The 26,652-nt window shown below is 38.9% G+C and overlaps 1 protein-coding gene across 4 annotated transcripts in view; it reads right to left on the bottom strand.

Annotated features, from left to right (window-relative positions):
* Window positions 1-25,544, bottom strand: part of Smg1 (SMG1 nonsense mediated mRNA decay associated PI3K related kinase) — a 95,856-nt gene extending 70,312 nt beyond the window's left edge. For 3 of the 4 annotated variants that reach the window (XM_004855797.4, XM_021237227.2, XM_021237226.2), the window contains exons 1-3: window positions 25,405-25,541; window positions 818-978; window positions 160-315 (exon numbers count right to left, since the gene is read on the bottom strand). In XM_004855797.4, the coding sequence (XP_004855854.1) occupies window positions 160-315; window positions 818-978; window positions 25,405-25,490 (403 nt within the window). In that variant the 5' untranslated portion in view covers window positions 25,491-25,541. Of the gene's footprint in view, window positions 1-159; window positions 316-817; window positions 979-4,653; window positions 4,712-25,404 lie in introns of all 4 variants that reach the window. The other variant, XM_013076386.3, reaches the window with a different exon arrangement.
* Window positions 25,545-26,652: the final 1,108 nt, after the last annotated feature.

Raw genomic sequence — 26,652 nt, 5'->3', positions numbered from 1 at the left:
AGAGTTCACAGAAAAACAATATAAACTTTTACATGCATGTTTTATAACTCAATGTAAAGCCTGTGCAAAGCACTGTTAAGAAATGAGACGTTCCGAATAAGAGGAACAGAAGACTTTTTGGAAGTGTATGTGATTGGTTCCAAGTTTTCCCAGCCTTACCCTGTGATTTCCTCATGTCTTTGATGGCTAACACACGACTGCCATGCTGAACACTGGTGAACTCAGGGCTGGTCACATTGTTAACCCTCAGCTCTTGCCCCAACGACTTCCGACCATAAGTATTTTCCCCAGATCCTCCATTGACACTGTAGCCACCTAAAAAAAGCAACATTTACACTTATTTTACTGAAGTTCTTTATTTCACTCTATCAATTCCTGGCAGTTCAGAATCTTATTAATCATCCAAAACAAAACCAGCCTTTGTTTCTCTTACCTTTTCCTTGTACTGCCTGCCTTGAAATAATTTTGATTCCTCCATTGGAATATAAGAGACATGAAAACTAAATTAAGTTAGATTTTGTACTTGGTTAAAAATTAAGACTGTTTAAAGTCTAGACGACAGCAGTCTGAAGGAACTTCAGCCTCAGTGATAATATCACACATTTTTAGCAAATATACAATGCATGCAAATATTGTATGTATCAAAAAATAACAAAGTGGTTAAGTAAACTTATGAAGTATTCAGAAATAATTTCATTTGTTACCCATATTTTAAATATGTTAGAACAAATAAAGAGCTGGGGGAAAGAAAAAAGAAACGGGAAACAGGTAGGTTAAAAAGCATGCCTCCAGCATTAAGAAAAACACACACACATACCCTTTTCGTCATTCTGTATGTCAGCATGGACTCTGGTATCATCATGCCTTTGCCGAGACACCACAGCTGAATTTGAAGGTTGCAGTCCATAAGAAGAACCACCCCTATCTCTAGATGAAGAGTATTTTAAATTATCTGGTTCAGCTGATGCACTATCAGTTCTGTAAAGAGAGAAAAGCACAGGATTAGAACTTTAAACAAATATTTTAATAGCCAAAATCTTAAATCTTTCTTTTATACAAGCCTCTTCTCCCTACTTTTTATATTCAATCATTACTATTATATATAAGCACTCCACTGTCTAATAAGTCATCTTTCAACCAGAAAGAGACTGATTGTCAATAGATGAATTGCCAGATACTTAGTCTTTCCTAGTCTAAAGATTCATTCAGAAATATAAATAACTACAAGGATTGGAGTGACCAACTCATCTGACTTTGCTCAGGACTTTACTGGTTTTATCGCTGTAAGTCTCCTGATCGAGGCAAAATGGGACAGCTGGTCACTCTAATCCCAAGATTCTCTTCCAATGTCAGTATTTTTAAAAGTAATGCTTCCTACTAAACTTTCTCTCCACCAGAGGGCTAAGGAGTTAAAAACAGTATCAGCCTTCCTAGTCATAAAAATTAAAAATACTGGCACCATGTCAGGCAGGAGCAATACGTTACCAAAGTATTTTAATACTGTTCTATGGGAATGTGCCCTAACTTCTTAACCAAATCCTTAATTTACTTATTTACTGGAAAACAATATTTGAAAGCAACCTCAATAAGATATAAAGACTACAGGAGCTGTAAAGTAAGACTGTTTATGCACTGCAATACTGAAGAACTCACTAAAGATAGAGTATTAATTAAAATTACAAAATGAGAGGGCCAGGGATTTAGCTCAGTGGTTCTGGCACCTGCCTTGAAAACTCGAGGTCCCGAGTTCAATCCCCGGTACCAAAAAAAAAAATTACAAAATGAGGAAATAAAGTTTTAAGAAAGTGAGATATCAGAAACCCAAGAACACTGAATCTCAAGCCTGTGATCCAGTTTATATAAGTACTGTTTAGAATAATACCTGATACTTAGATATTAACAAGTAGTACAGTCCAGGGTAAAATCAGCATCCTAATCCAAATATCAGCTCTTATCTATTCCATGCCTTAATACATTCTCATCAGTAAAACAGAGAATCAAGCTACAAAATTTCTCATGAGTACTATTCTTCCAACCACCAATCAAACTGTTAAGAAAAAACAAAATATTCTATCGTAGTATATGAAAAATGCAAATTAGTTGCTCTCCTGATTTTCTCCTAATAACAGCCTTATAAAAAAAAAATCACTCCTGTATGTATTGAAAACATCTGAGCCTATCATCATTTGAGTTTAAGACACCAGCAAGGGCAAAAACTAACCTATTTAACTCTAACCTAGTCCTCAAATTTTATGTCCCTCTACATGTGTAGAAACGACAGCACTGCTTGTATAATGTTTAATTTAGAATTTACTGCCTCTTATTTGCCCCATGCACAGAAATACTAAACATGAAATTTTGCATAGGGTCCATCACTTGGACACTTTGACCTATACTTAACTGCAGTCACTGTGGGGTGTTTTGTTTTTTTTATTTTGGAGGGGTGGAGGTTTGAGACAGAGTCTCACTATGTAGTTCTGGCTTGGCTGGCCTTGAACTCACTATGTAGCCCAGGCTGGCCTCCAACTATCAACAATCCTTCTGCCTCAGCCTCCCTTGCAAGTGCTGGGATTACAGGGATGCACCACCACGCCCAACTGCAACCATTGTTAATATAGAATGCACACAACAGGTCAAATTATACTTGGATTCTTTATTAGCACAAGCCTAAAGCCCATTTCTAAAGGCTCTAAATCTGAATCTTGTTGAAAGTCCATAACCTAATATGCTACAATATCTAAGGCTCTTCTTTATTTGTTCACAGACAAAGCTAAGTACTCCTGAACACTTGGGAAAATAAAATCTTTGGAATTTCAAGAAAAAAATATATGAGGCTATTTTCTACGTATACTGTCAATATGCATAAGCAATCAATGAAGCTTAAGAATTTTTAAAAACCAATGGAAAAACATTCCTCACATACCTAAAAATAACATATTACATGTGCATCTATAATAAACATAAAACATCACTTTCTGAAAAGGACTGAAGAAAAGGAGACTTAATGAGCTTTTCTGACAAGTTTTGAACTTAGCTATATAAATGGCACCTAAAACAACCTGGAAACATAACCTATTAGAAAATGATGGAATAAAAAAATGATGTTTAAATATAAAGCTAACTATCTACTAGTATGTAAGCATGCCTTCATTTCCTGTTTTCACTATGTTTACCTAGTGAGTATGCTATCCTTACTCTTAAGAGTTAAATATTTGTATCATTTTCTGGTGACACAGTGGTAACATAAGGCAGCAGAGAATACAGGTTAAAAAAAGATCTGGGCTCAAATCCCAGCTTGAGCACTGAAAAGGTACATGTGCTTTTGCACAAATTATTTAATCTCCAAGCCATGGTTGGCTCTTGCATAAAATGGGGATAATTCCTATCTAACATGTATGGTTGTTGTGAGGCTTAAATAAGATAATGAATTCTTAAGAAATACTTAGCTTAAAAAAGTAAAAAAATAAAGAGAAATACTTAGCTTGCAGGATACACATTAAGAGTTGGTAAAGCCATAAAACAAAATAAATTCAAGGCTTATAATGTAATAGAAAATTAATGTACAATCAATTTTTATACTCGCTATATAGCAGCTCATTTTAAATTCTTCACTGAAGAAATTAAGCAATTTATTGCTATCAATAAATTCCTAAGATGCGTTTGATTTCAAATTAAACTTATAAAACCAGGAGCAACTTCCAAATTTGTTAGAAACACGGTTTTTTAAATCCTGTGAACCATAAACACTGAGATTTTTTTCCCCCCAAAGAATTAGGATTTTCAAAATATTCACTCCAGCTGGGCGTGGTGGCGCATGCCCGTAATCCCAGCACTCGGGAGGCTGAGGCAGGATTGCTGCAAGTTTGAGGCCAGCTAGCCTGGGCTACATAGTGAGTTCAGGGCCAGCCTGAACTACAAAGGGAGACTCTGACTCAAAAAAACTAAACCCTCCCCCCCAAAAAATTCACTACAATCTCAGAACTGCCATAAAACTTCCTAGCTGCCAGTTCTTTTAACACAAATTGATCTAAACATTTACAACCAAGGGCCAGGGATTTAGCTCAGTGGTTCTGCTGCCTGCCTCGCAAGTGCAAGGTCCCTAGTTCAATTCCCGGTACCAAAAAACCCCAAACATTTACAACCAGAATTAAGGCTGTAAGTATTCTGAACCCAAAAGCACAAAATGGCTCAGCTTTTATATGAAGTCTTTATTTTTTTAGCATCTAAACTGCTGAAGTCTCAAATACTATCAATGTTAGGCTGTTAGCACCAAGATCATTCCAGTCCAGTAAGTAGGAAACTGTTCAAGAATGAAAATGAGGATTTAAAATGAGGCAATCAAAGGCACAAAATAGAAAATGTAGATTTGAACTCTAAGAGGCAGGCATAAATGTTAGGCTAGTTAGTTAGAAGGGCTGAAAAAGCTATCATCTGCTAGAATTAGTGTCTCAATTTAGTGGGGAAAAAAAATCTATCTGTTAAGGCTAAGAATCCTAGCAAGGATCCAAAAATACCTCCACAGCCCCTTTAATACTCTAAAAATATTATGGAACGAAAAAAAAGAAGAAATGCATAAATTTCCCCAAAGTGATCAAACTGAAGTTAAAGTCTGATGTACATGCCATATGAGAGGTAAGTTTCTAAAGCTCGTACCTCAAAAATCGCATACTGTATAATATGGAGCCTTTGTGATGTTTTGCATCAAGTCAATCTGTAAGACAGCAGTTACAATATTAGTGAAGACAGTGGGTTAAAACATTTGTTGTTCAAACATGAAGCAAATATCATTTATGGGTTAGGTGCTTTTAGCTGAACTAGGGCCCCCTTGGGTCCATATGCTGAAGCAAAAATTGAGATGAAAAGTTACTCTGTGCCTTAGAGGATGAAGAACCTTAAGGTGGCAACTGAAAAAAATTTGGTGCCTAAGAGAATGTTAATTATAACACACAAATCACATGCAAATATAGTTACTACTCATTTTTGTTACCTATACTTAACAGACAGAAAAAGTAGTAAATTGAAGTCATTCGTTTTGAATGACCCAAATCCTCATACCTCACACATCCACAATGCACCACATGTTAGGGGACAGTGTCTCCTGGCTAAATGGTCTTAGGGTCCGGTTCGTATAAGCATTAGAAAGCAAATCACCAATCTCCAAAAAGCCATCTCTGGAAAGTGTAAAGTCAGGGGATTCCATAACAAGAGGCACTTTCACAAGGTACCCAAAAACGACTTGATGCAAACACCACACCTCGAAGTGCAACCAAAATAAACATCATAACTCTTCAAGTTGCTTTCACTTAGGCTTACTAAGGGATTTTGCACTTTTGGTGAGATCTAGTTTGTAAAAGATAGAATCCAGGAAATGAAATCTGTACTAAAGCCAATGAGGTAGAAATATTTTTATTCTATAAAGCAATGGTACTCAAAGACAGTGTCACTGCCACAAAGTAGATGTAGGACATGCTCAACGTTTCTTACATTAACAGTTAATACTTCTCGAAAATGATTTACCTTCTAAAGATAAATCCAATAGGGGCTGGGGATTTAGTTCAGTAGCACCACGCCTGCCTCACCAGCACAAGGTCCTGAGTTCGATCCCCAGTACCAGTAATAAATAAATAAATAAATCCAATATTATCCCTGTAACGTCTCTTACTCACCTGGATTCAAACATGATTTCATGAGGGATAACAGAAAGGATGAAACTATGCATAGCCTTGAGCCTTGAGCGCACCACTTTTACATTAGAAACAGCTTTGAGTCTAGGGCTAAAAATTCATTTGGGAGCCTCAAAGACTTTATTATGCAAAACTCTTCTCATAGAACACATTAGGATCACATTTAATAAAACAATTTAATGATTTCACGTCAAAATTACAAACGAGCCTGCATCAGTTTTACAGTATTAAAATATAAAATTAATATTAATTTCCTGGTGAAACGTCCTTAGCTACCTACATATTAAGTAACTATCGTACAAATCTTCATCAATTTATAGGTTCTTTGTTAACTTTTAATTGTAAATCAAACAACTAAATAGCCACTGTAAGTTGATGAAAAATGTATTTAATTATTGTGAAATTATAAAGAGTTTTACTTTTCTCAGAAAGAGTTCTGGTTTTTACCTGAGTCTTCTGGAAAATAATCTCTAAACCCCTGGAATGTCATGTCTAGTGTGTATATCCTTGTTCACTTGGAGGCTTGGGCCACACCAAAAAATTAACAATGCCACTTATGCTGGGAGCATTGTGGCATACTGATCAACTAGGCCTCCAGATACCGAACACTAAGGTTAACTGTATGTGCAAGTTGGCCAGGGGATCTCAATAAAATCTTGGGACACAAATGATGGAGCAAGCACCTGGGCTGGCAACATCCCATAAGTACTGTCACACAAATCAATACCAACAGGATAATAACACTGTTCATGATTCTGCGGGGAAAGGATAATTGTAAGCTCCGTTGTCCTGAAGTTTGCTCTATGTGCCCTTACAAATCTGACTAATTTTAATCTGAATCCTTTAATGACTACAAATTGTAACCATGAACACTTTCAATGAGCTCTTCTGGCAAATTATTCAACCTAAGAGTGGTCTTGGGAACTCCCAAACTTGCAATGAGTGGTAGAACAAGGGAAGAAGTTTGCAAGTTCAAACCCAGTCTGAGCAACTTAGCAAGACCCTGTCTCAAAATAAAGAGGGCTGGGTATGTAGCTCAGCACAAAGAACCCAAGTTCAGTTCCCAGTACTGCAAATCAATCAATCACTGTGTGTGCTCTAACCTAAAATTTCAGAAGTTGCAAATTTTGTTTATTAATATTAGCTTCAGCAAACATAGTAAAGATCTGACATCATCACAATTAATTTCCCTTTCAAGGGATCTCAAATACTTCCTATTAACATACCTCTAATCAAGGTAACCAGAAGGAGAAACAAAGCCAATAACTGTAAGAGGATATTGCATTACATTCCAACCTTTGCTGCCTTCTGAAAAGGCAGATGCCTCACTCATCCTCCTTTTGTTTGCCTGGAACAAGGCCTTCAATGCTGCCCCCTTTCCCCAGCCAAGCAAGGTTCTTTCCTTTCCAAAATACATGTTAAACTTTCTGCACCCTCCTCCTTCTCCTACCACTATCAATGAATGATCTTATTTTCCTAGGAAATGAAAATACTTTTCAACAGCACTACAATAACAAGAGCTAACATTTTTTAGCTCCTACAAAGTACTTACAGAAAAATTAGCCAAGTAGTTTACATACCTTTACTATCTCATTTCATCTTTAGCACCAGCCCTTTAGTTACTTACCATTTTACAGGTAACTGAGGTTCCATGACTAAACTAAGGTTGCCAGCTATACCACTGCCTGCTAACTTCTTTCCAATAAACCAAACTCACCTACAACTGCACGTCCTTGCACAATAGAACTACCTACCTACAGAAGTGACCTAGATCCCTCTACTCAATTATACCTTTTACTCAAGGTATGCCTTTACTCTTCTGGATGCTGCAAAATCTCCCACTTAAGTACTACCCATCATATCAACACATAAGCACTCTCAAATCTTTCCCATTAAAAAAACTTAGCTCCCTTTTTCTTCAATTATCCTAACTGTCCATACTTATCACAGCCGAATTTCTTTAAAAATCTGTCTTCTTCCTGTCTTCACTCACTTTTCAACCCCCAACTGCAATTTAGGGTCTGCTCCCAACTGCTTCTGCCAAGGTAGGAACTGCACTCTTGGTCTTGTCTCTAAAATACCATGAGTTTGGGTTTCTTTCCAGTTCACCTTACACTATTTCAATAGCACTGTAAAGCTGGTTTTGTTTTAGTAACTTTAATTCCTATGACACTCTATCAAACCAGATGGTCCCTTCTTCCTTCACTTCTTCTTTAACCACAATGGACTTTGGGGTCTTATTTCAATAACATCCTGCCAACCCCCTTAGCCTCCATTTAAGAACTTCCCTATACCAATGTGGGAACACCCAAATCCCAGACAGAACCAATTATCAATCACCCATTAGTAAGCACCACATTCCCGGGTCTTCTAATGCACTCCTGACACACACTCACTAACTAGACCTTCCTTTCCCGTTCTCTTCAAATTTCAAAACATCCTTCTAACAACACTCAGCCTGCCAATAACATATCCACACCTAACTGTTGGTCTTGATTTCCTAGGACTCCACGTCTTTTCAAAGACTTCCACCTGTGGAGTCTACTTTTCTAATAGCTACATCCTCCTCTTAACCATGTAAAATTGCCTAATGTCTTCCACTTAAAAATACAATATATATATACATATATATATACATATATATATACACACACACATACATAGAGAAATACATACATAGCAAAACAGAAGTCTACAAGTCCACATGCTCCTCACCAATCTGCCTTTGCTCTTTGTAGTTAAACTCCTATAGCTCTGTATATTCTGTACTCTCATCTCTGCACCTCTTCTAGCTCCTCAACCCATACTGAGCCAACTTCTGCCCCATGACTCTTGGTAAATCTCACCATTACTCCAGGTTGCTAAACCCAACATATATTTAAGGCTTCCATCTACTCATCCTCTCAGCAGCTTTCACAGGGCTGCTGAGTAGGGCTGTGGAGTTTTGCCCTGCATAAGTGATTTGCAGAGGCACAATGTACGCTGAATGAAAAACAAAAAACCCTCTCAAAAATTTACAAACTAAGCCGCACATGGTGGTGCATGTCTGTAATCCCAGTACTTGGGAGGCTGAGGCAGGAAGATCGCCTGAAGTTCAAGGCCAAACTGGGTTATGTATGGAGTTCAGGGACAGCCTGAACTACATAGTGAGATCCTACCTAAAATATATATATATATATATATATATATATATATATTACAGGCCAAGCATGATGCTGCAGATCTGTAATCCCAGCACTCTGGGAGGCTGAAGCTGGAGGATCACAAGTTAGAGGCCAGCCTGGCAACTCAGTGCTGGGTTCAATCCCTGGTAAAGAAAAAAAAAATTCTTTTTTATAATAACCCTCACGCTCAGGTCCTAAGAATATGAAAAGTAACTGGATTTCCCCCTTCCTGGTCCAACTTTCTCAGGCCTCTCTCACAGGTTCCTCTACAAAGCTGGCAAACACAGTTTCTCAAAACCCAGTCTTAGGCCCTCTAGAGATTCACCTCATCTGTCCTGTCCCCTTCAATCCATTCTCATGGCAGTATTTACCTACTATGCTTATCCATCAATGATGTCCACTGAGGTCTAGATCCATAAACCCAACAGTTTAAACAATGACCTCAAGCCAGGCACAGTGGTACATACCTGCAGCCCCAGCTACTCGGAGCTATTCAGAAGAGGCAGGAAAAATCACTTGAGCTGAGGAAGTCAGAGCCAGCCTGGACAAGACAGTAGACCCGTCTTCATGAAAATAAGAACGTTCTAAAATTCTAATGTCAATGTTCTCCAACATAGCAACTGTACTGGGCTCCTTTGCTCCCATGGCTCTTATTCTATACACTTAGCTTCCTTTTCAGCTAAGTCTCCATCATCCCTTTAAACTCAATGTCCCATGTATTCTAACTTTTCAGTACCTAGAAACAATCACCTTGCTTAGCTCCTGCCTGTCTGAAATAGCCTTGTCCTTGCCCCTCACCCTAGTTTTCTCTTTACCCCTCAAGCCTCAACTTTCATTTGCAAAGCTGCTGATTCCAAGGCTTCTAGGAGTCTCCTCTAGGCATATAGAACCAGGGAGCCTAAAAGTTTCCTTTAGTTCTTCAATCATTTGAAATGCTTATTAAACTGTGTTCTGCTGAGAGACTGAAAATACAGTACCAGAAGGGTTGGACCCTATAAGCTGGCTTCTTATTATATTTTGTTGCCTAGCTGGCATATGTAATTACCTGGTGACTAAATGATTGGCTGTTATCACTTTCTCTGACTTTGGAGTTCAGTCCCCTAACTTTTCTACAAGATCAACTTGCAACCCATACTCTCTCTCCAAAACTCTCTCTCCAAAATTTTCTATTAAAATCATCAATACTGGGCTGGGGATTTAGCTCAGTGGTTCCGCCGCCTGCTTCACAAGTGCAAGGACCCAAGTTCAATCCCCAGTACCAAAAAAAAAAAATTGTCAATATTTTAGGGCAGGATGTAGGCTCAGCGGCAGAATCTCGCATGCATGAGGTCTTGGGTTCAATTCCAAGCACAGGGGGACAGAGAGGACAATATTTTCTTGACCATTTACTATAAGAACACTAAGAGCTAAAGACTCCAAAAGACGAATGAACTAAGATGGTTCCAGCCCTATACAGGGCTTAAAATCTAGAAACATACAAATTACTTCCTATTGTTTATTTCCAATAAAGGGTAGAAAATTATCTGTGATTCTTCAGACTCTTATGGCACTCAAAGTATGTCCCACCCTAGTTCACACTTTAGTAGCATGAATTTGCTTACTTGCTTAACATGTTTCTAGTGAAGGCAGGGGCACTATCTTTTATCACTCACCTTTTGGAGAGAAGACAACAGAGTGGTTGCTACATGGAGAAGGGAGGGGAGGAGATAGAAGATGGTGGTCGTTTGAGTGGCCAAAGGTGGCAAACACCTTTAATCCCAATACTCTGGTACCAAAAGAAGGGGGGGGGGAGGGAGAAGGTAATGGTGACCCGAAATCCATTACAACTGCTAAATGACTAAAGTTTTGGCTTTTAAAAACTTCCCTAACTAAAATTTAATCTACTCACTCGAGTCACTTTTCTGAACCCAAAAATAAGAGGCTAAAAATACAAAGGGGTAGCCTCATCAATATATTTAAAAGCATTCTGAGTTTTTAAAATCTATTTAATATCCATTTTTAAACCTTATTTCAATGCAAAGGACACTATCAAGAAAGCGAAAAGACAACTCACAAAATCAGAGAAAATATTTGCAAATCATATCTTATAAGGGTTTAATATCCAAAGTATAAAGAATACAACAAAAAGACAACCAAATTTTAAAATAGCAAAAGACGTGAATTGCCATTTCTCAAAAAAAAGGCAAATAAGCACCTGAAAAGATCTTCAACATAATGATTAAAGAAATACAAAACCACAAGGAGAATCCACTTCACACACAGTAAGTCATAACTTAAAATATGAAATTTTTGAAATATGGAAAGGTTTTGGTAAGGATATGAAGGAAATCAAAGCCCTCATACACTGCTGGTGTGAATGTAAAATGGTACATACAGCCACTTTAAAAAGCAGTTTGGCTATCCTTCAAAAAGCTCACAGAATTATCAAACACAGAATTACCAAAGAGCTTAACAACAAAACACATCTATTCCTAAGTAAGTGCACAAAAGAACTGCAAACAGGTATTCAAACAGAAACTTGTATACAAATCTTCATCACACTAGTCACATTAGTCAACAGATAAAAACCCAAATGTCCATTAAAGAATGGATAAACAAATGTAGTGTATCTATACAGGGGAGTATTATTTTACCACAAAAAGAAATAAAGTCTTGACATAAGCTACAACACGGATGAACCCGGAAAACAGCAGACTCAGTAAAGAAAGCCAGATCCAAACAGCCACGTATTATATGTTTCCATTTACATGAACAAGCAAATGCAAAGAGAAAGTAAGATTGTGGTTCTCAGGAGTTGGGAGAAAGGGAGAGCAGGAGGAATAACTTAATCGAGTATGGGGCTTCATTTGGAATGATGGGAAAAGTTCTGAAATTAGATAGTAATGATGATTACACAACATCACAAATATACTTAATACAACGAATTGTAAAATGGTAAATTTTTGCTGGGCGTGGTGACGCATGCCTGTAATTCCAGCACTTGGAAGGCTGAAGCAAAAGGATAGATACAAGTTCAAGGCCAGCCTGGGGTATACACTGAGTTCAAGTGAGACCCTGTGTCCAAAACAAAGGGTACTTGGGGCTGGGGATTTAGCTCAGTGGTTCCACCGCCTGCCTCAAAAGCGCAAGGTCCTGAGTTCGATCCCCAGTACCAAAAGAAAAAAAAAAAAAAGTATGAACCAAAAAAAGGGGTACATTTTACCACAATAAAAAACCCTTCTTTATAGTCTTAAAAAATATAAAAATAGCAGCAGGGATTGCGGCGGGGGTTTAGCTCAGTGGTGCTGCCGCCTACCTCACAAGCGCAAGGTCCTGAGTTCTATCCCCAGTACCTAAATAAATAAATAAATAAATACACAGAATTGGGCAGTGGTGATAAACCTATGGCACAGGTGCTGCTGCAGGCTGTTTCTATCATTGAAAGCTCTAAAAGATTTGCCATCACTGGTACTGGGAGAAAAAAAACAGTGGTTACCAAGGCCTAGGGGTACAAACTGACTATGAAAGGACACAAGGATATTTTAGGGGAATGACTACAGCTTCGCTGTAGTGGCAGTGGTTACACTACTATACAAACTCAACAAAACTGAAAACTCTGCAACATGTAATTCATACCGCAATACGCTTGACTTTTAAAAGAAATATCTTTTTTAGGTGGGAGTGCAGCTTAATGGTAAACACTTGCCCAGTATGCCCTGGATATCATTCCCAGTACCACAAAAAATAAGTAAAATAAAATAAATATCTATCTTTACAGTAAAGGTGTAAGTAAAAAGACCATTTATTTTTGATAATCCAGCATTTCATCCCAGCCATATTTAGCCACTCTAAATGGAAAAGCAAAAATGTACCAGTGGCTTAACATCACTGTGCTACCAATGAAACCAAAGACTGCTGGCGTCTGGATTAATTAATCAGGCATAAGACAGGCAGAAATGTTAAGGCTTGGAAAGGATCAACCCAGGCAAGGTAGAGAAAGAAACATAAACTGTCACCTACACTAATAGTAAAAACTTCTAAATTTTTAACACAACAGCAACTTTTTGTCAATGCCTAAAAAAAAAAGTCTATACACCACTCTACTTTTTTAAAAAGAAAAATTCAAGTTCTTAATATTTTATTGTCTATTTTGATGGCTTCTAAAATTCTGACTAAATTCACATTGCCTGACCACTGAGATAATCCAAAAAATTAAAATAGAGCCAAAGCACTAGACTGGTAAAATTACCAATAGCATGAGCTGAGATAGAGGCATCGAATGTGCTGTTAATTTAAGCATTTAAGTATTCTAAGATTCTGTACCTCAAATGTCTAAGTTCATCTTACTAGGTACTGAGAATAATGGCAAGTATAAAACCTGTTTTTACTCTTTAATATAAATGTGAATTCAGTGTTCTTTTAACAAAAATAATTTTGTTTATGCTATCTAATTGTTCACTTACAGGCAACCGAACACACTGATTTGGCTTTTTCCATGCCTTTATTTTTACCCCAAAAAAGACCTGGTTTCAGCTCCCATTTCCATGCTTATCCTCTTTTTTCATCAAGTCTAGAAGCACTCTAGAAAAATCCCATTTGGCCTGGGAAATTGCCAAGATTGAAAGGCAATTTCTTACTCTGTGACTACCTCAGTATAAAGACAAAAAAAGATTCAAAGTCCACAAAGAAATGCACCCTCCACCCTCCTCAAGGGTCTCCAGTTAAAAGCCAAACAGTCCTTTCAGTCAGAGAAATTAATGATCACACACTAGAGAATCCTACAAGATGAACTTCTAAACCAGACTGGGCCTCTGTAATTAGTGAAAAGACAGGTGATGTTTTATTAATATAAGAGATGTGTACGACCATATCTTACAAGTTCTGAAAATACACAAATAATGACTATACAGTTATTCTGATAAAGTTCCTCCAGCCAATAAACTGAAGCACATCCTCAAGGGACCAACATATTTACAAGATTCTCTAACAATTACATACTTTAAATCTTCCCTTGAAAAATAATCCTAAAATACACTCTGGTTTCCTAAAAATAAATATGCTCTGTAACATATAACATTATTACCACTATTTTAAATAGGTGAGACTAGTCAATAAAAATGATGTCATAACTCATTTGTAACACATTAAGAAAAACAAATATTATATAATTTGGATATCTGTGCTTTTATTTATTTTTTATTTTTTAATTTTTTTTGGTACCGGGGATCGAACTCAGGACCTTGTGCTTGCGAGGCAGGCAGCGTCACCACTGAGCTAAATCCACGGCCCTTATCCATGCCTTTAAAAAAAACTTAATCAAGTTAGACATTATTGTCACAATAAAGAAAAGTATACTCTATAAATGCTGAACACCAGGAGACAATATTCTACCTCGCAAATACCTTTATACCCCTTAACGTGCATCACATCTTTTAACGTAATGGCAAACATGAAAAGGCACTTATTGAGTTTTGTTTTCCACACCAATGACTCTCTACAAAGAGGAAGATGTTACCAGAAATAGTCTAAAGAACATTTTCAGATTACACATATGACCCCAATACTCAAAAAACAAATACACTTCAAGAAGAACCTAAAACACCTTGGTTCAATTTCTAACTGTGCCAACATAATAATACTGAGACAACAAGTGAATTTTTAAATGGACTTCGATTCCTTTCAAAATTCTCAGTGGCTCCTGCAGAACATATTCCCTTAGGTATTCTGGGACAGGAAACACATTTATAGAATCACTGTCAAACAATAACTTCATAAAGAAACATGCTACCTGCAATCAGATAAAATATATATGGTAAACCCTCCTACTTAGGCACTGGCACCTCTTTTGCAGAGGTGTTCCTGAAATAGGCATTTTCTACTGCTTAAAAATAAAATGATCTCAAATTGCAAAAGGTATGATGCCATAAATCAACCAGCTTCAGAAGACGGCTTTTTAGCATAGCCACTACTCTTACAACTGTATTAACTAAAGGCAGTTTTTGGTAGCTACTGAAAAATACTAGTAAGCAGCAATCAGGGCCAGGAAATGGTACTCTCACTGTGCTCAGCAGTAGCCGTAATATCTAGCATTAAGTTTAAGAAAGCTCTGAAAATCACTTCTTGGCCTTTTGGCTAAGATTAAGTGAAGAAAGCTCTGAAACACTTCAAAATCATCAAATAAATCACCTTAAACCTATTAGGTCCAAACTGGGCATGGTGGCACATACCTGTAATCCTAGCACTCTGGGAGTGCTGAGGCAAAAAAATAGCACATTCAAGTCCAGCCTGAGCAAAGAGGCAACTTGGCAAGACTCTGTCACAAAATTAAAAAAAAAAAAAAAAAGCTGGGGATTTAGCTCAGTGGTTTCGCCGCCTGCTGCAAAAACACAAGGACCCAAGTTCGATCCCCGCTGCCTGCTTCGCAAGCACAAGGACCCGAGTTCAATCCCCAGTACCCCCCCCCAAAAAAACAAAGGTTTAGGGATGTAGCTCAGTTGCAAAGACTGACTTTGATCCCCAGTACTGTGCAAAAAAAAAAGGATACTTCAAAATAAGCCATAATTCAATACATTTCAAAAACTCTCATCACAATATTAAATAAGAAAGGTATGGATGTTTAATTAGCTTGATTTTATCCTTCCACATTATACATTGCACACATAGATCAAAATATTACATCGTACCCCTAATGTGTACAATTACTACATAAATTAAAAATATTAAAGTTAGGTGTGGTGATACACATTTGTAATCCCAGCACTCTGGAGAGCCTGAGAAAAGAGGATCCCAAAATCAAGCCCAGCCTTGGCAACTTAAGAGACTTAGTGAGACCCTGGCACTGTGCAAAGACAGGTCTCAAATTAAAAACCAGAAAAGGGCTGGAGATGGAGCTCAGTACAAAGGCCTTGGGTTTAAGAGGGGGGCAGGCTACAAAGTCTATACAAATACCATCCTTTTTTTTAACTAATTTTATACAAAACACACTCTAATCAGATTCGAGTTCTATTATATGGAAGCACTTTTGTTCTAACAGTACCTCCCTAAGGACCTCACCCTGGACAGAGAGAGGTCAGTCGGTCCTCCTGGCCCCAGCACAGGTGACATCACTGTCACTGTCCAGTCTGTTTTTCTCTGTATAACCCCTTTCCATAATTCTGGCATTCTCCTTAATCCTTTACTACAATAAAATTAAATTAAAACACATACAGACACACTCGACTACAGGAGAAAAAAATTCAACATTCAGCCACTATTTCTTAAATTCTAACTGAAAATAAAGTTAAGCAAAATACAAGAGATGAGGGGGGAATGGTGCAGATTTATGCAGAAATTCCCTTTTAGCCAAATAGCTTAATGCAAGTACATTAGGAAATGTAGAGATAGAACCTTTATGTTAGAGAGCAATTAATTCTATTCACACCATTGGGGGGGGGGGGGACCAGGGATTAAACTCACCAGTGAGCTAAATCCCCGGCACCACACACCATATTTTTTTTCAAGTACGCACATAGGCAATAGGAATGTCATGTGCCATCCATTCCTTTAAGATCTGACACAAGTTTTATGAAATTTTTCTTAATTACACACTCTCATCCTGAGAAGAGAAAAAATGTTTATGTGTGCATAGTAACTTCTAAAACTTTCTGAGGAAAAAAAAAAAACAGCCACGTATGGTGTGTGCACCTGTAATCCCAGCACTCAGTCCCATCCCCGGTACCAAAAATAAAAGATTTGTTTTCCCATTCCTAGCCCACTGTTATTTTCATGACTCCCACCTCTCCTAAGTATCTGTGAAGGATCAATACAAAAACATGTCCACATTCCAATAAACTAAATACACCTGAAAGAGCAACTAAAAAATATCCTAATTGTTTCTAATTTCACCAATGCTAAGCCAGCAAGTAGGGGGTTTTTTTTGTTTTTTTTTTTAAAGACAGTCTCATGTTGTAATTCAGGCCGGTCTTGAACTCTCTACGGAGCTCAGGCTGGCTTCCAACTCATGGTGATGGCCTGCCTCAGCTCTCCCAAGTGCTGAGATTACAGGTGCATGCCACTACACCCGGCAGCAAGTAGACAAGTAGGGAGAAATTTCAAACTATTGATGAAAGAACATACAAGTTTCACACAGAGAGAAGGAATAACTTCCCAGCTCTATTGTAACTGCACAGCAAGATGACTACAGTCAATTACGTATTGTATACTGGGCATGACGCAAGCCTGCAATCTCAGCACTCAGGGAGGCTGAGGCAGAAGGATAGCAGGTTCAAGCCTATCCTGGGCAACTAGGTAACTGAGACTCTGTCTCAAAACAAAAAATAAGGGGTGGGGATGTAGCTCAGTCCAAAGGCCCTGAGTTCAATCCCCTTTAATGCACCAAAAAAAATTTTTTTAAACCAAACTAGCACTGTACATTTCAAAATAAGTATACTTCAAAACTCTCACCACAAAATTAAGAAAGGTCTGGGTATAGTAATTAGCTTTACTCTTTCCATATTATATACATTGTGTACACATATTAAAACATTACATTGTACCCTATAAATGTATACAATATGACATCAATTAAAAAGATTAACTTAAAGCCAGGTATGGTAGTGCAGGTCTGTAATTTCCAGCACTCTGGGAGGCTGAGCAGGAGGATCTCAAGCTGGAGCCCAGTCAAAGCAACTCAATGAGACCCAGTGTCCAAAAAGAAAAAAAAGACATCAGTTTTAGTTCAATGCAATGGTCATGGGTTCAATCCCCAGTACTGAGGAAAGGAAGGAAGGAAGGAAGGAAGGAGAAAGAAGAAAGAGAGAGAGAGAGAAAGAAAGAGAGAGAGAGAGGAAGGAAGGAAGGAAGGAAGGAAGGAAGGAAGGAAGGAAGGAAGGAAGGAAGGGAGGGCAGAAAGACAGAAAAACACAGCAGGGACAAAATCAATAATGATACAATTTTTTACAACCTCAACAAGATTATAATAGGTGGGGATTTAGCTCAGTGGTTCTGCCACCTGCCTCACAAGCGCAAGGTCCCAAGTTTGATCCCCAGCACCTCCCCCTAAAAAAGATTATAATAAAAATTAAGAGAATACTAGAATTATATATAGATAAGCTGCTTTTTAAAAAAGGGCTTCTACAAAACTTTTAAAAGTGAATTTACTTCACACAAACACCCTTTATTATTAACCATAAGTTAGAGTTCCAGTATTCTCAAATGGACTATACGTATATAATGCTATTGATAGTTCAAACAATGATACAATACTATTTTTAGTAGAATACTAACCTAAGTCCTTCAAAAACAACGCACTCTGATTTCTTTAAACCTAATGGATAAACACTATCTCCGGTTTCATAAAGCTGCGGCTGGGGAACATTTATGCTACATTTTCATTTTTCCTCACATTTCTTCAAAGAATAAAGACAAGCAAGAAATCCAATCAATCTTTTTAGGAAAAAAGCTACAGGATGATTTCTTTTCAGTTAAATATATATTAATTCTGTATGGTACTGGTGATCATATTTGTATGCTTCTACTCATCTAATTAGAAGAGTGAAAGTCCCAGACATACCGTGCATGATGTGAATAGCAACATTAACCTCTAAAGGAATACTTCTAACAAGAATTCAACATCCTTTTTTGCAAGGATATTAAGATAAATATGAAAGAAGTAATTCACAATGTTTAGAAATCTGTTTGTTCTAGAAAATTTGGGTTTTATTCTGCCAATCAGCACATGTGCCCCTGTCAAAGTTTCTCCCAGACATTCTAATGGAGTATCAGAAACCTCAACCCAGAACTAAACTTTTCAGAGATTAGACTGTTTAAATAATTTTCATATTGACACAATAGAAATGGGCTAAGAACTCAATATATGTAAGAACTTCAAATATGCAGACAGGGTGTGCATCAAGATGGATAAAACCTGAGTCTCAAATTACCATATTCTTTCATCTATAAAAGATCTGGCCACACTATTTTCATTGGAGACCCATTGCAAAATCTGGAAAAGAGAAAGATCACAGAAAGCAGAGTAGCAAGGTGGGGCTCAAAGGGAGTACAAATTTAGATGTGGGACAGTATGAAAAGCACAGTAAAGCCACAGTGGCTATCTCAAGGCTAAATAGAAGTCCATAAACCTGTACTGTAAAAGAATAAACCTAAGGGCTGGGGATTTAGCCCAGTGGCTCCCCCACCTGCCTCGCAAGCGCAAGGACCGGAGTTCGATGCCCAGTACCAAAAAAAAAAAAAAGAATAAACCTAATCACATCAAGGAGCTTCTATATGTTCCAGGACTCAAATGCCTGAAAATGGTAATGGTGGTCCCACCACCTGAAACTCTTCACAGGGATCTTCAAATACCCCAAGTAAGGTAGCAATGTTTTTAAGGAGAGGAACAGAAATATATTGAAGACGATGTTATCAATCTTCATCAACTACATATTGGTGATAAATCATAAGACAACATTCAAAGATCTCCTTTCTACAAAAGATTCAGGCAAGATCTACCTGTATACTGCCGGCCATAATTTTAGAAGGGGGGGGGTGCGGGTTCAAACTGAAAAGTCACTGTGAATCTGTCGCTTGACTGGGGTCATAGTTATAGAGGTGAATATATTTGTCAATATTCACTAAAGTGAATAAGACCTATACATATGTAAATTTTATCTCAAGTATCACAATGGAGTTCAAAAGAGATGTCAATTTAGGTATACAACTAATGGGCAAGATGGAGCAGAACTAAAACCAAATTATCTCTGCATCAGCAAACACTAAATACAGGCTAAACTGTACATTTAAAAAATACATAGATAACAAACCAGACCATTTCATAAAGGAATCAAATCACAACTATTTCTGCAATCTTTGCTCTTAGACCTATACAGAAGAGGTAATTTTATTTTGCAGTTCCAAAAATAAAATAGGCTCCAAGAAGACTACGGCAGCTAAAGACAGGTAACCAAAATAACAACAACATAAAGATATGAAACAAATAAATACATGAAGCCATAAAGAATAGTCCAATGAACGGAATCTCAGATTTATTTTAAGTAATTAGGATAAGAAAAGGAGCCTGAACTGCATTAAAAAAAAAAAAAAAAGGAAAGTAACCAAGTGCCTATTATGTGTCAGGCAATGAGGGCAAAAAATATTAAAGAGTTGTGAGAATTTAGCCAAGAGTGATAGCACACACCTGTAATCCCACCACTCCAGGAGGCTGAGGCAAGAGGATTGCTGCCTGGGCTAGTGAGTTGAAGGCTAGCCCAGAACATAGTAAAAACCTGTCTAAAAAAAATTGTAAGAATTCAGTGTTCCCAAAAGACACCATGGCACACTCCATTTTATTATAATGTATGACATTTCGTGTAAGTGTTCTAAAGTGAACAAAGTGTGAGCAGATGAGAAACAGCATTTCAGTGATCATCCACAAGCAACACCTAACAAATGAAAGACTTCTGCTTGTGGAAATTTCCACATATTGGGCTGAATATTTTTGTTTGAATTATAAACAGAATACAGTAGTCGGGTCTTTAGCAATCTCTCATCTAGACTGTCAAATTATCTACTATTAAAGTTATATACACACATCCTTCAAGAACCAACTAGATTCAGTCTCCCTAAATTATGTCACTTCCCTGCTGGCAAAACTTAACGATTCCCTAAAGCCACTCCAAATACATTTTACTATGACTCAAAGCCTATGATATGGTTCCAACTCAGTCTTCACTTCACATCTTATTTGTACTACTCCTCCTCACATATACCCTAGACCTCTAAGCAAACTCAGAATTTTTTACAAAGGAAAACTTGCATTTTGCCGTATCCTTACTTTCTTCTATTTTCTGGAGATTCCCCCTAAATTTATTGCCAAAATTATAAAGATCAGTTTTAGGGCCAAGGATTTAGCTCAGTGGCGCCATGCCTGCCTTGCAAGTGCAAGGTCCTGAGTTCGATACCCTGTAGCGCCAAAACAAAAAAAGTTTTACCACTCCTACCCACCTCCTCAATCCTGTGGCTCTACATACTCTGACTCCGCAGGTTTTAAACTCTATTAGTTACATATAAAAATAAATATACCAAGAATTAATAACACAATATCCATACACTTTGCCATTTTAAAAGCTCTTTCTTATTTCCTATACTAACCTCTAACCTCTTTGAAGACAGTGGTTTTATGACTTGTAAATATCCCTGCAGCATCAATACTTATTAGAACATTTTCACTCAATAAAAGTATTTCATAATATCCTGCTATTTAAAAAAAAAAAAAATCAGTTATAATCTCGATTTTAAAAGAAACTAAAACAGGTCAGGGGTTTAGCTCAGTGGTTCCACCACCTGCCTCGCAAGCGCAAGGTCCCGAGTTCGATCCCTAGTACCAAAAAAAAAAAGAAAAAGGAAACTAAAACAGAATGGGGGAAAGCTGAATTTAAAGATAATAACTGCCATATGTTTCATAAGGAATGTAAAATTTTATAATGAAAATATAAACATTACCAGGGCCAGAGATTTTGCTCAGCGGCGCCAGGCCTACCTGGCAAGTGCGAAGTCCTGAGTTCAATACCCGGTACCAAAGAAAAGAAAAAAATATATATATTTTACCCTCCAAAATTAAACACTCACACACATAGGCTGAAAAGCCTCCTTAGCATAATTAGAAATCTATGGTACAGAACTGGTAGAATTGGTATCCTGTAGTGCATGGTGGCGCATGCCTGTAGTCCCAACTACCACAGAAGGAAAGCAGGAGGATCACTTGAGCCCCAGGAATTATAGTAAGATCCTGTCTCACAAAAAAAAAGTACACCAGGGCCAGGGATTTAGCTCAGTGGTGCCGTGCATGTCTTCCAAATCCAAAGTCCTGAGTTCGATCCCTGGTACTACAAAAAAAAAAAGTACTGAAAAAATTCTATTTAAAGTTCCATTTATACCTATGAAATATGTGACTCCATTTAAATTTACCCTTTACTTCACAACACTATGTACCTATAGACATCAGACAATACAAACTTCAAAATTCCAATTTCTAATATCAGCCAAACTAGTATCTGGCTCTTCTAATTTCACTACATTTCTATCTTTTGGTCATATGAAGAATAAAGATCCAGTATTTATACTAGAGAACTTTGATCTGTCTACATTGTACCAAAAATGGAAGTTATCTGTAATACACAGTTTCATCCATTTAGAAGTCTAGACATACTAGAGCTGTAGCTCAGTGGTACAGCACCTGCCTGTATCTATTAAACTAGTAAAATCCTACAATTCTCAAGTATAGAAGTAGAAAGCACTTGTTTTCTGATTATTTAAATGTTTTTATCTTCTTTGATGAATTAATCGACCTCTATCACTCAATATCATTTTTAATATTAAAATATACAATAGTTATTATACATTTAACTTTTTTTTCCAGTCCTGGGGATTGAACCCAGGACCTGTGCACTGAGCTATACCCCCAGCTTTTATTTGTTTTTGAGAAGGTCTCATTAAATTGCTAAACTACCAAGTCTGGGCAACTTTCAATCTTTCTGCCTCAGCCTCCCAAGGTGTAGGGAATATAGGCATCACGCCTAGCCATATATAACTTTAAGACACAACATTCTGGCTGGGCGTGGTGGCACATGCCTGTAATCTCGGCATTTAGGAGGCTGAGCCAAGAGGACCACAGCATTAGCCTGGGCTACACAGTAAGTTCAAGGCCAGCATGCACTATCTCCAAAAAAAAAAAAAAAAATCATTCTGATTTCTATCTTGACTGGTACAACTAAATTATTTTCAAAAAAGGTGGGAAAATGACAGACTTTAGTTATTGGCAATGACAGGTCTCCTTTTAGAAGGCAAATACGTATCTTCACAGATCATGCATCCCTTTGTAATAAAAAGCTATAAACCCGTTTCTCCAAGTGGCATCCACAGGATTCCAAAACCTTAATTTTGGTTGAGGAATCCACAGATTTCAATTAACAGAACTGACCTAGTATCACTCATTTGGCTAACCATTCTAAATGTTGAGTAGAGCAAATTTTTAAGACCATCAACCATGCCATTATAAACACTCTTAAAGGTATGGTTTTAGTGGAAGTGGGCTTGATCTGTTGCCATATAACACTATTCAGCCACTTGGAACACTTCCCGTCAGTATGTGAGAAGTATCCTGTGCGGCCACCATTGACTCAACTGTCAGTTTCCCAACCAACTGGCAAACTAATATTAAAAGAGACCAATAAAAATTGCTTTTTTGAAATCCCACTTTCTCAAAAGCCCAAATCAAAGAAAACAACCAAAACAAACAAACAAAAACAGGGAATGGAAGAAATGGTACAGAAAGGGAAAAGAAGTTTTAAAAAATCAAAATGATTCAGATGGACTGTAAAGAGTCTGTCTGCCTTTGAAAACGTTTGGAAAAAAATTAACTCCCAATTAAACAAGTGGGAAGATCAACCTCCATTCTGTCAGTTAACTGGAGTCTGACATCTTTCTGAAGAGAAGGGACAGAATAACCTCGAATTTAATGTATGAAAACGTAGGACCTAGCAAATATCTGAGATTTTATTATATACACATACACCTTGCAAACGAACTGAGTTATGGAGTATGTCCATACTTGTTTGTTCCCACTACAACAGGAGAAAATAAAATATTAACATCCTAAATATTACTCCAGGTAACATCTCATCTCATCTACCTAGGCTTTGAGTTCTGAGACTTTATTACAGAGCACAGCTCCAAAGCAAACCCCCTGCCCGCCACCATACACACAGCCAAGAAAACACTTGAGAAAACATGGGTAATATTTATTAATAACCTATGCACATCGTCCCTAACTATAACCCATTCTGCTTTATAACTTTCAGCCATGAAGTCAAGTGATCCCAGCACATGGCTGCAGCTCTGTTACTCCATTTATTTACAACTAAAAGCTTTTTTTCCTTCCTCCAAAAAGTTCTAAAACTATTTGGGAAGGGCATTTTAGTCCTCTAAAGGATTAAAGTACTAAGTTCTCAAGAAAACAGATCAAAATACTGAAAACTAATGGAAAAACACAGTTAAAGAGCTCTCAAATGTCAAATTCAAGTTCATTTCTCACCTACTGCATTAGATGCCTAAAACCAAATTTCACACATTTCAAAAAAGTGAAAACAACTAATCATATGGATTACAGATAATAATGTTAGGCAACTCATTTTATTTAAAGCACTTACAAATACTGGTACAGGACAAGTCAAAACTTTTTCAGCTAGGTGAGATGGTGCACACCTGTAATCTCAGCACTCTTGAAGGCTAAGGCAGGAGGATCACAAGTTCCAGACCAGCCTAAGAACTTAAGTGAGATCCTGTCTCAAAATAAAAAATTAAAAAACGGCTGCTAGAGGGATGTAGCCCTGTACTCAATCCTCAATACAAAAAACCAAAATCTAAAAAAAAAAAAAAACCCTCACAATTTTTAACTTTAACATTTCAATTCTAGAATCTGGCATTAATTTTTAAAATCATCTAGTTATATACATCAGTTCTCAGAATGAGAACAGAATGAGAGATGTACCACCCATTATCCATCAAGCCTTAAAATGTTACATTCTAACATTTTACCAAATTCTTCACTTTTAAACACTGCTGAAATTAAAAGTAATAGGAAACAAAAAGACATCCCAACAAAATGTGCTTACATTTTTGGGGCCATTTTCTAGGTGATAATGCAATTGTTTCCAAGGTATGAAATTTTTAATCAAACACGCATGTATGTATGTACATTTAGGGACACCCAATCGCCGGATTAAATACCAAATAGTATCTGAATATTACCAAGCATTTACTCAGTAAGAGAAGACTAAATCAATCCTAAACTAGGCACCACTATTACATGATTAATCAGAAAGATAAGAAAATTGAATTTAATATTTTTTAAAGTTAATGCTCCAATTATATTCAAATTCATTCAAGTCTCAAAGCGGTCTGAGATCAAATCCTCTCTACGAGAGGAATTCTGAGTGCCCAACAAATTCATTCTCTAGTGTCCAGGCATGAACTACTTACTGTTCACTGGAGTGACTGACTACCCCCGTTCTTAAGGGTAAAACTTAGGACCACAATGGGTCCATCCCATTAACAGTGATACAATTTCATCTCCTGCCCTACTAATGCCATGCCTGAAGTCAAAGCAAGGCCTTAATTGCAGTTTGGGACTTTTTAAAAAATATTAACACGTGGGAGTCAAATAAAGGGAACCCAGATAAGGAGGTCCCTCACGTGAGAACTGGAAGGGTGAGGGACGAAGGAAGTTAATGGGTAACAAGAAGCATTCAGGACTCCCCAACTCAAATCTAAACTGGGGGGGAGGGGGGCGGAAAGCCCACGCCCCCAGGCCTCTTTCTCCACCTTCCCAGACCCAACCCCTGAACGAGAGCCCCGGCGGGGAACAGAAAAGCAGGGAGAGAAGGTATTAGGCCTCGCCTCCCCGCGGCCTTCCTTCCCCAGCCGGGGCGGGAGGAGACCCAGGAAGCCGCGCCCGGCCCCCGGGAGGTGGAGGGCCTAGGCCCTCGCCCGGCTCGAGGCGGGGCCGGGAAGGTCGAGCGGCGGGCCGGGCGCCGGTCACCCACCTGGGTTGCCAGTCATTCCAGCTCCGCGGGTACTTGGTGCTGCCGCCGCCGCTGCTCAGCCGAGACCCCGGGGCTCTGCGGCTCATTACCTTCCCCGACACAACATGGCCAAGCGCCGCCGCCCGAAGAAGCGCGAGTCGCCGCCCAAACCGGCCGCCACCGACACTCCGATCCGGCTCGGGGCTGAGGAGGAAGCCGAGGAGGAGGCGGCGGAGGGCGGGGGAGGCAGACGGCCGTTCCGGGTTCCGCCCGAGCCCGCAGCGCAGGACGAGGAGGCGGGAGCGACTGAGCGGGGGGTGAGGCAGGGGAGGCGACGTATCTCCCAGGGCCGAGCTCGGCCCGCGACGCCGAGGCCCAGGAGGACGCTGACGGCGAGGAGGCGGTGGCGGCAGCTCCTCACGCTCTCTCGGTCACAGCTTCCCCGCCTCCCGGCTCCGCCCGCCGCGCCGCCGCTGCCGCACGGCATGCTGGGAACGAGGGGCGGGGCCGGGGTCCGCCGGGCCTGGGGAGAGGGGCGGGGCCTGGAGGGTGGAGTGTGTCCGGGTCCAGTGGGCGGGGCGTGGTGAGGCTTGGCCGCCCTCAGAGCCCCGGGGCTTGCCTTCCACTCCCTGCCTACCGCGCTGCTGTCTGGGCACCGGCGCGAGGGATCATGGGAGAGGGGATTCCACCCTGGCCTCTAAGCACACACCCTCTCAGACGCTCCCTGGAAAGCACCTGACCCTAAAGGCGGAGCAGTCACGTGTAGACGGTGTCCAATCAAGGACCTGCGGTGAGGGGCGCTGGTGCCCTTGCGCTTGCTTGCAGCTGCGTGCCCTTCAAGTTCACGTGCACCTACCTGCTCACGGTCCCGAGGGAAACGTGAAAATACATAATAAAATCCCAAGGGTGTGCATGGCCACCTTCCCAGCCCACCCAATGTGCTCATTGAGTCCTGAACCCTTCACACAGTGTAAAAAGCCACAACCACCAAACTGTTTCCTGCAATTTAAAACGTTATTTCAAGGGCTAGGGTTAGAGCATTTGCCTCATTTGTGCAAGGTCCTGGGTTTCGTCCCCAGCACCAGAAAACAAATAAAATGTGCTTTGAAATTCTTCTTACCCTAACAGTTGTCCTCCTTCTCTAGCCTAAAGAGTCTGTCAAAAGCGGGGCAAACTTGAGCACTGTCCACGCACACACACATGCACACACACACATTTCCCTGAAATAATTTACTGAGTACCTGATACATTATGTGGATGCAGGTACTT

The sequence above is a fragment of the Heterocephalus glaber genome, unplaced genomic scaffold (genome assembly GCF_053883595.1).
Source record: "Heterocephalus glaber isolate CG9 unplaced genomic scaffold, H.glaber_assembly_v1.0 deba00000943, whole genome shotgun sequence".
Classification (NCBI taxonomy): Eukaryota; Metazoa; Chordata; class Mammalia; order Rodentia; family Bathyergidae; genus Heterocephalus; species Heterocephalus glaber.
This window is presented reverse-complemented; position numbering and strand designations above follow the sequence as displayed.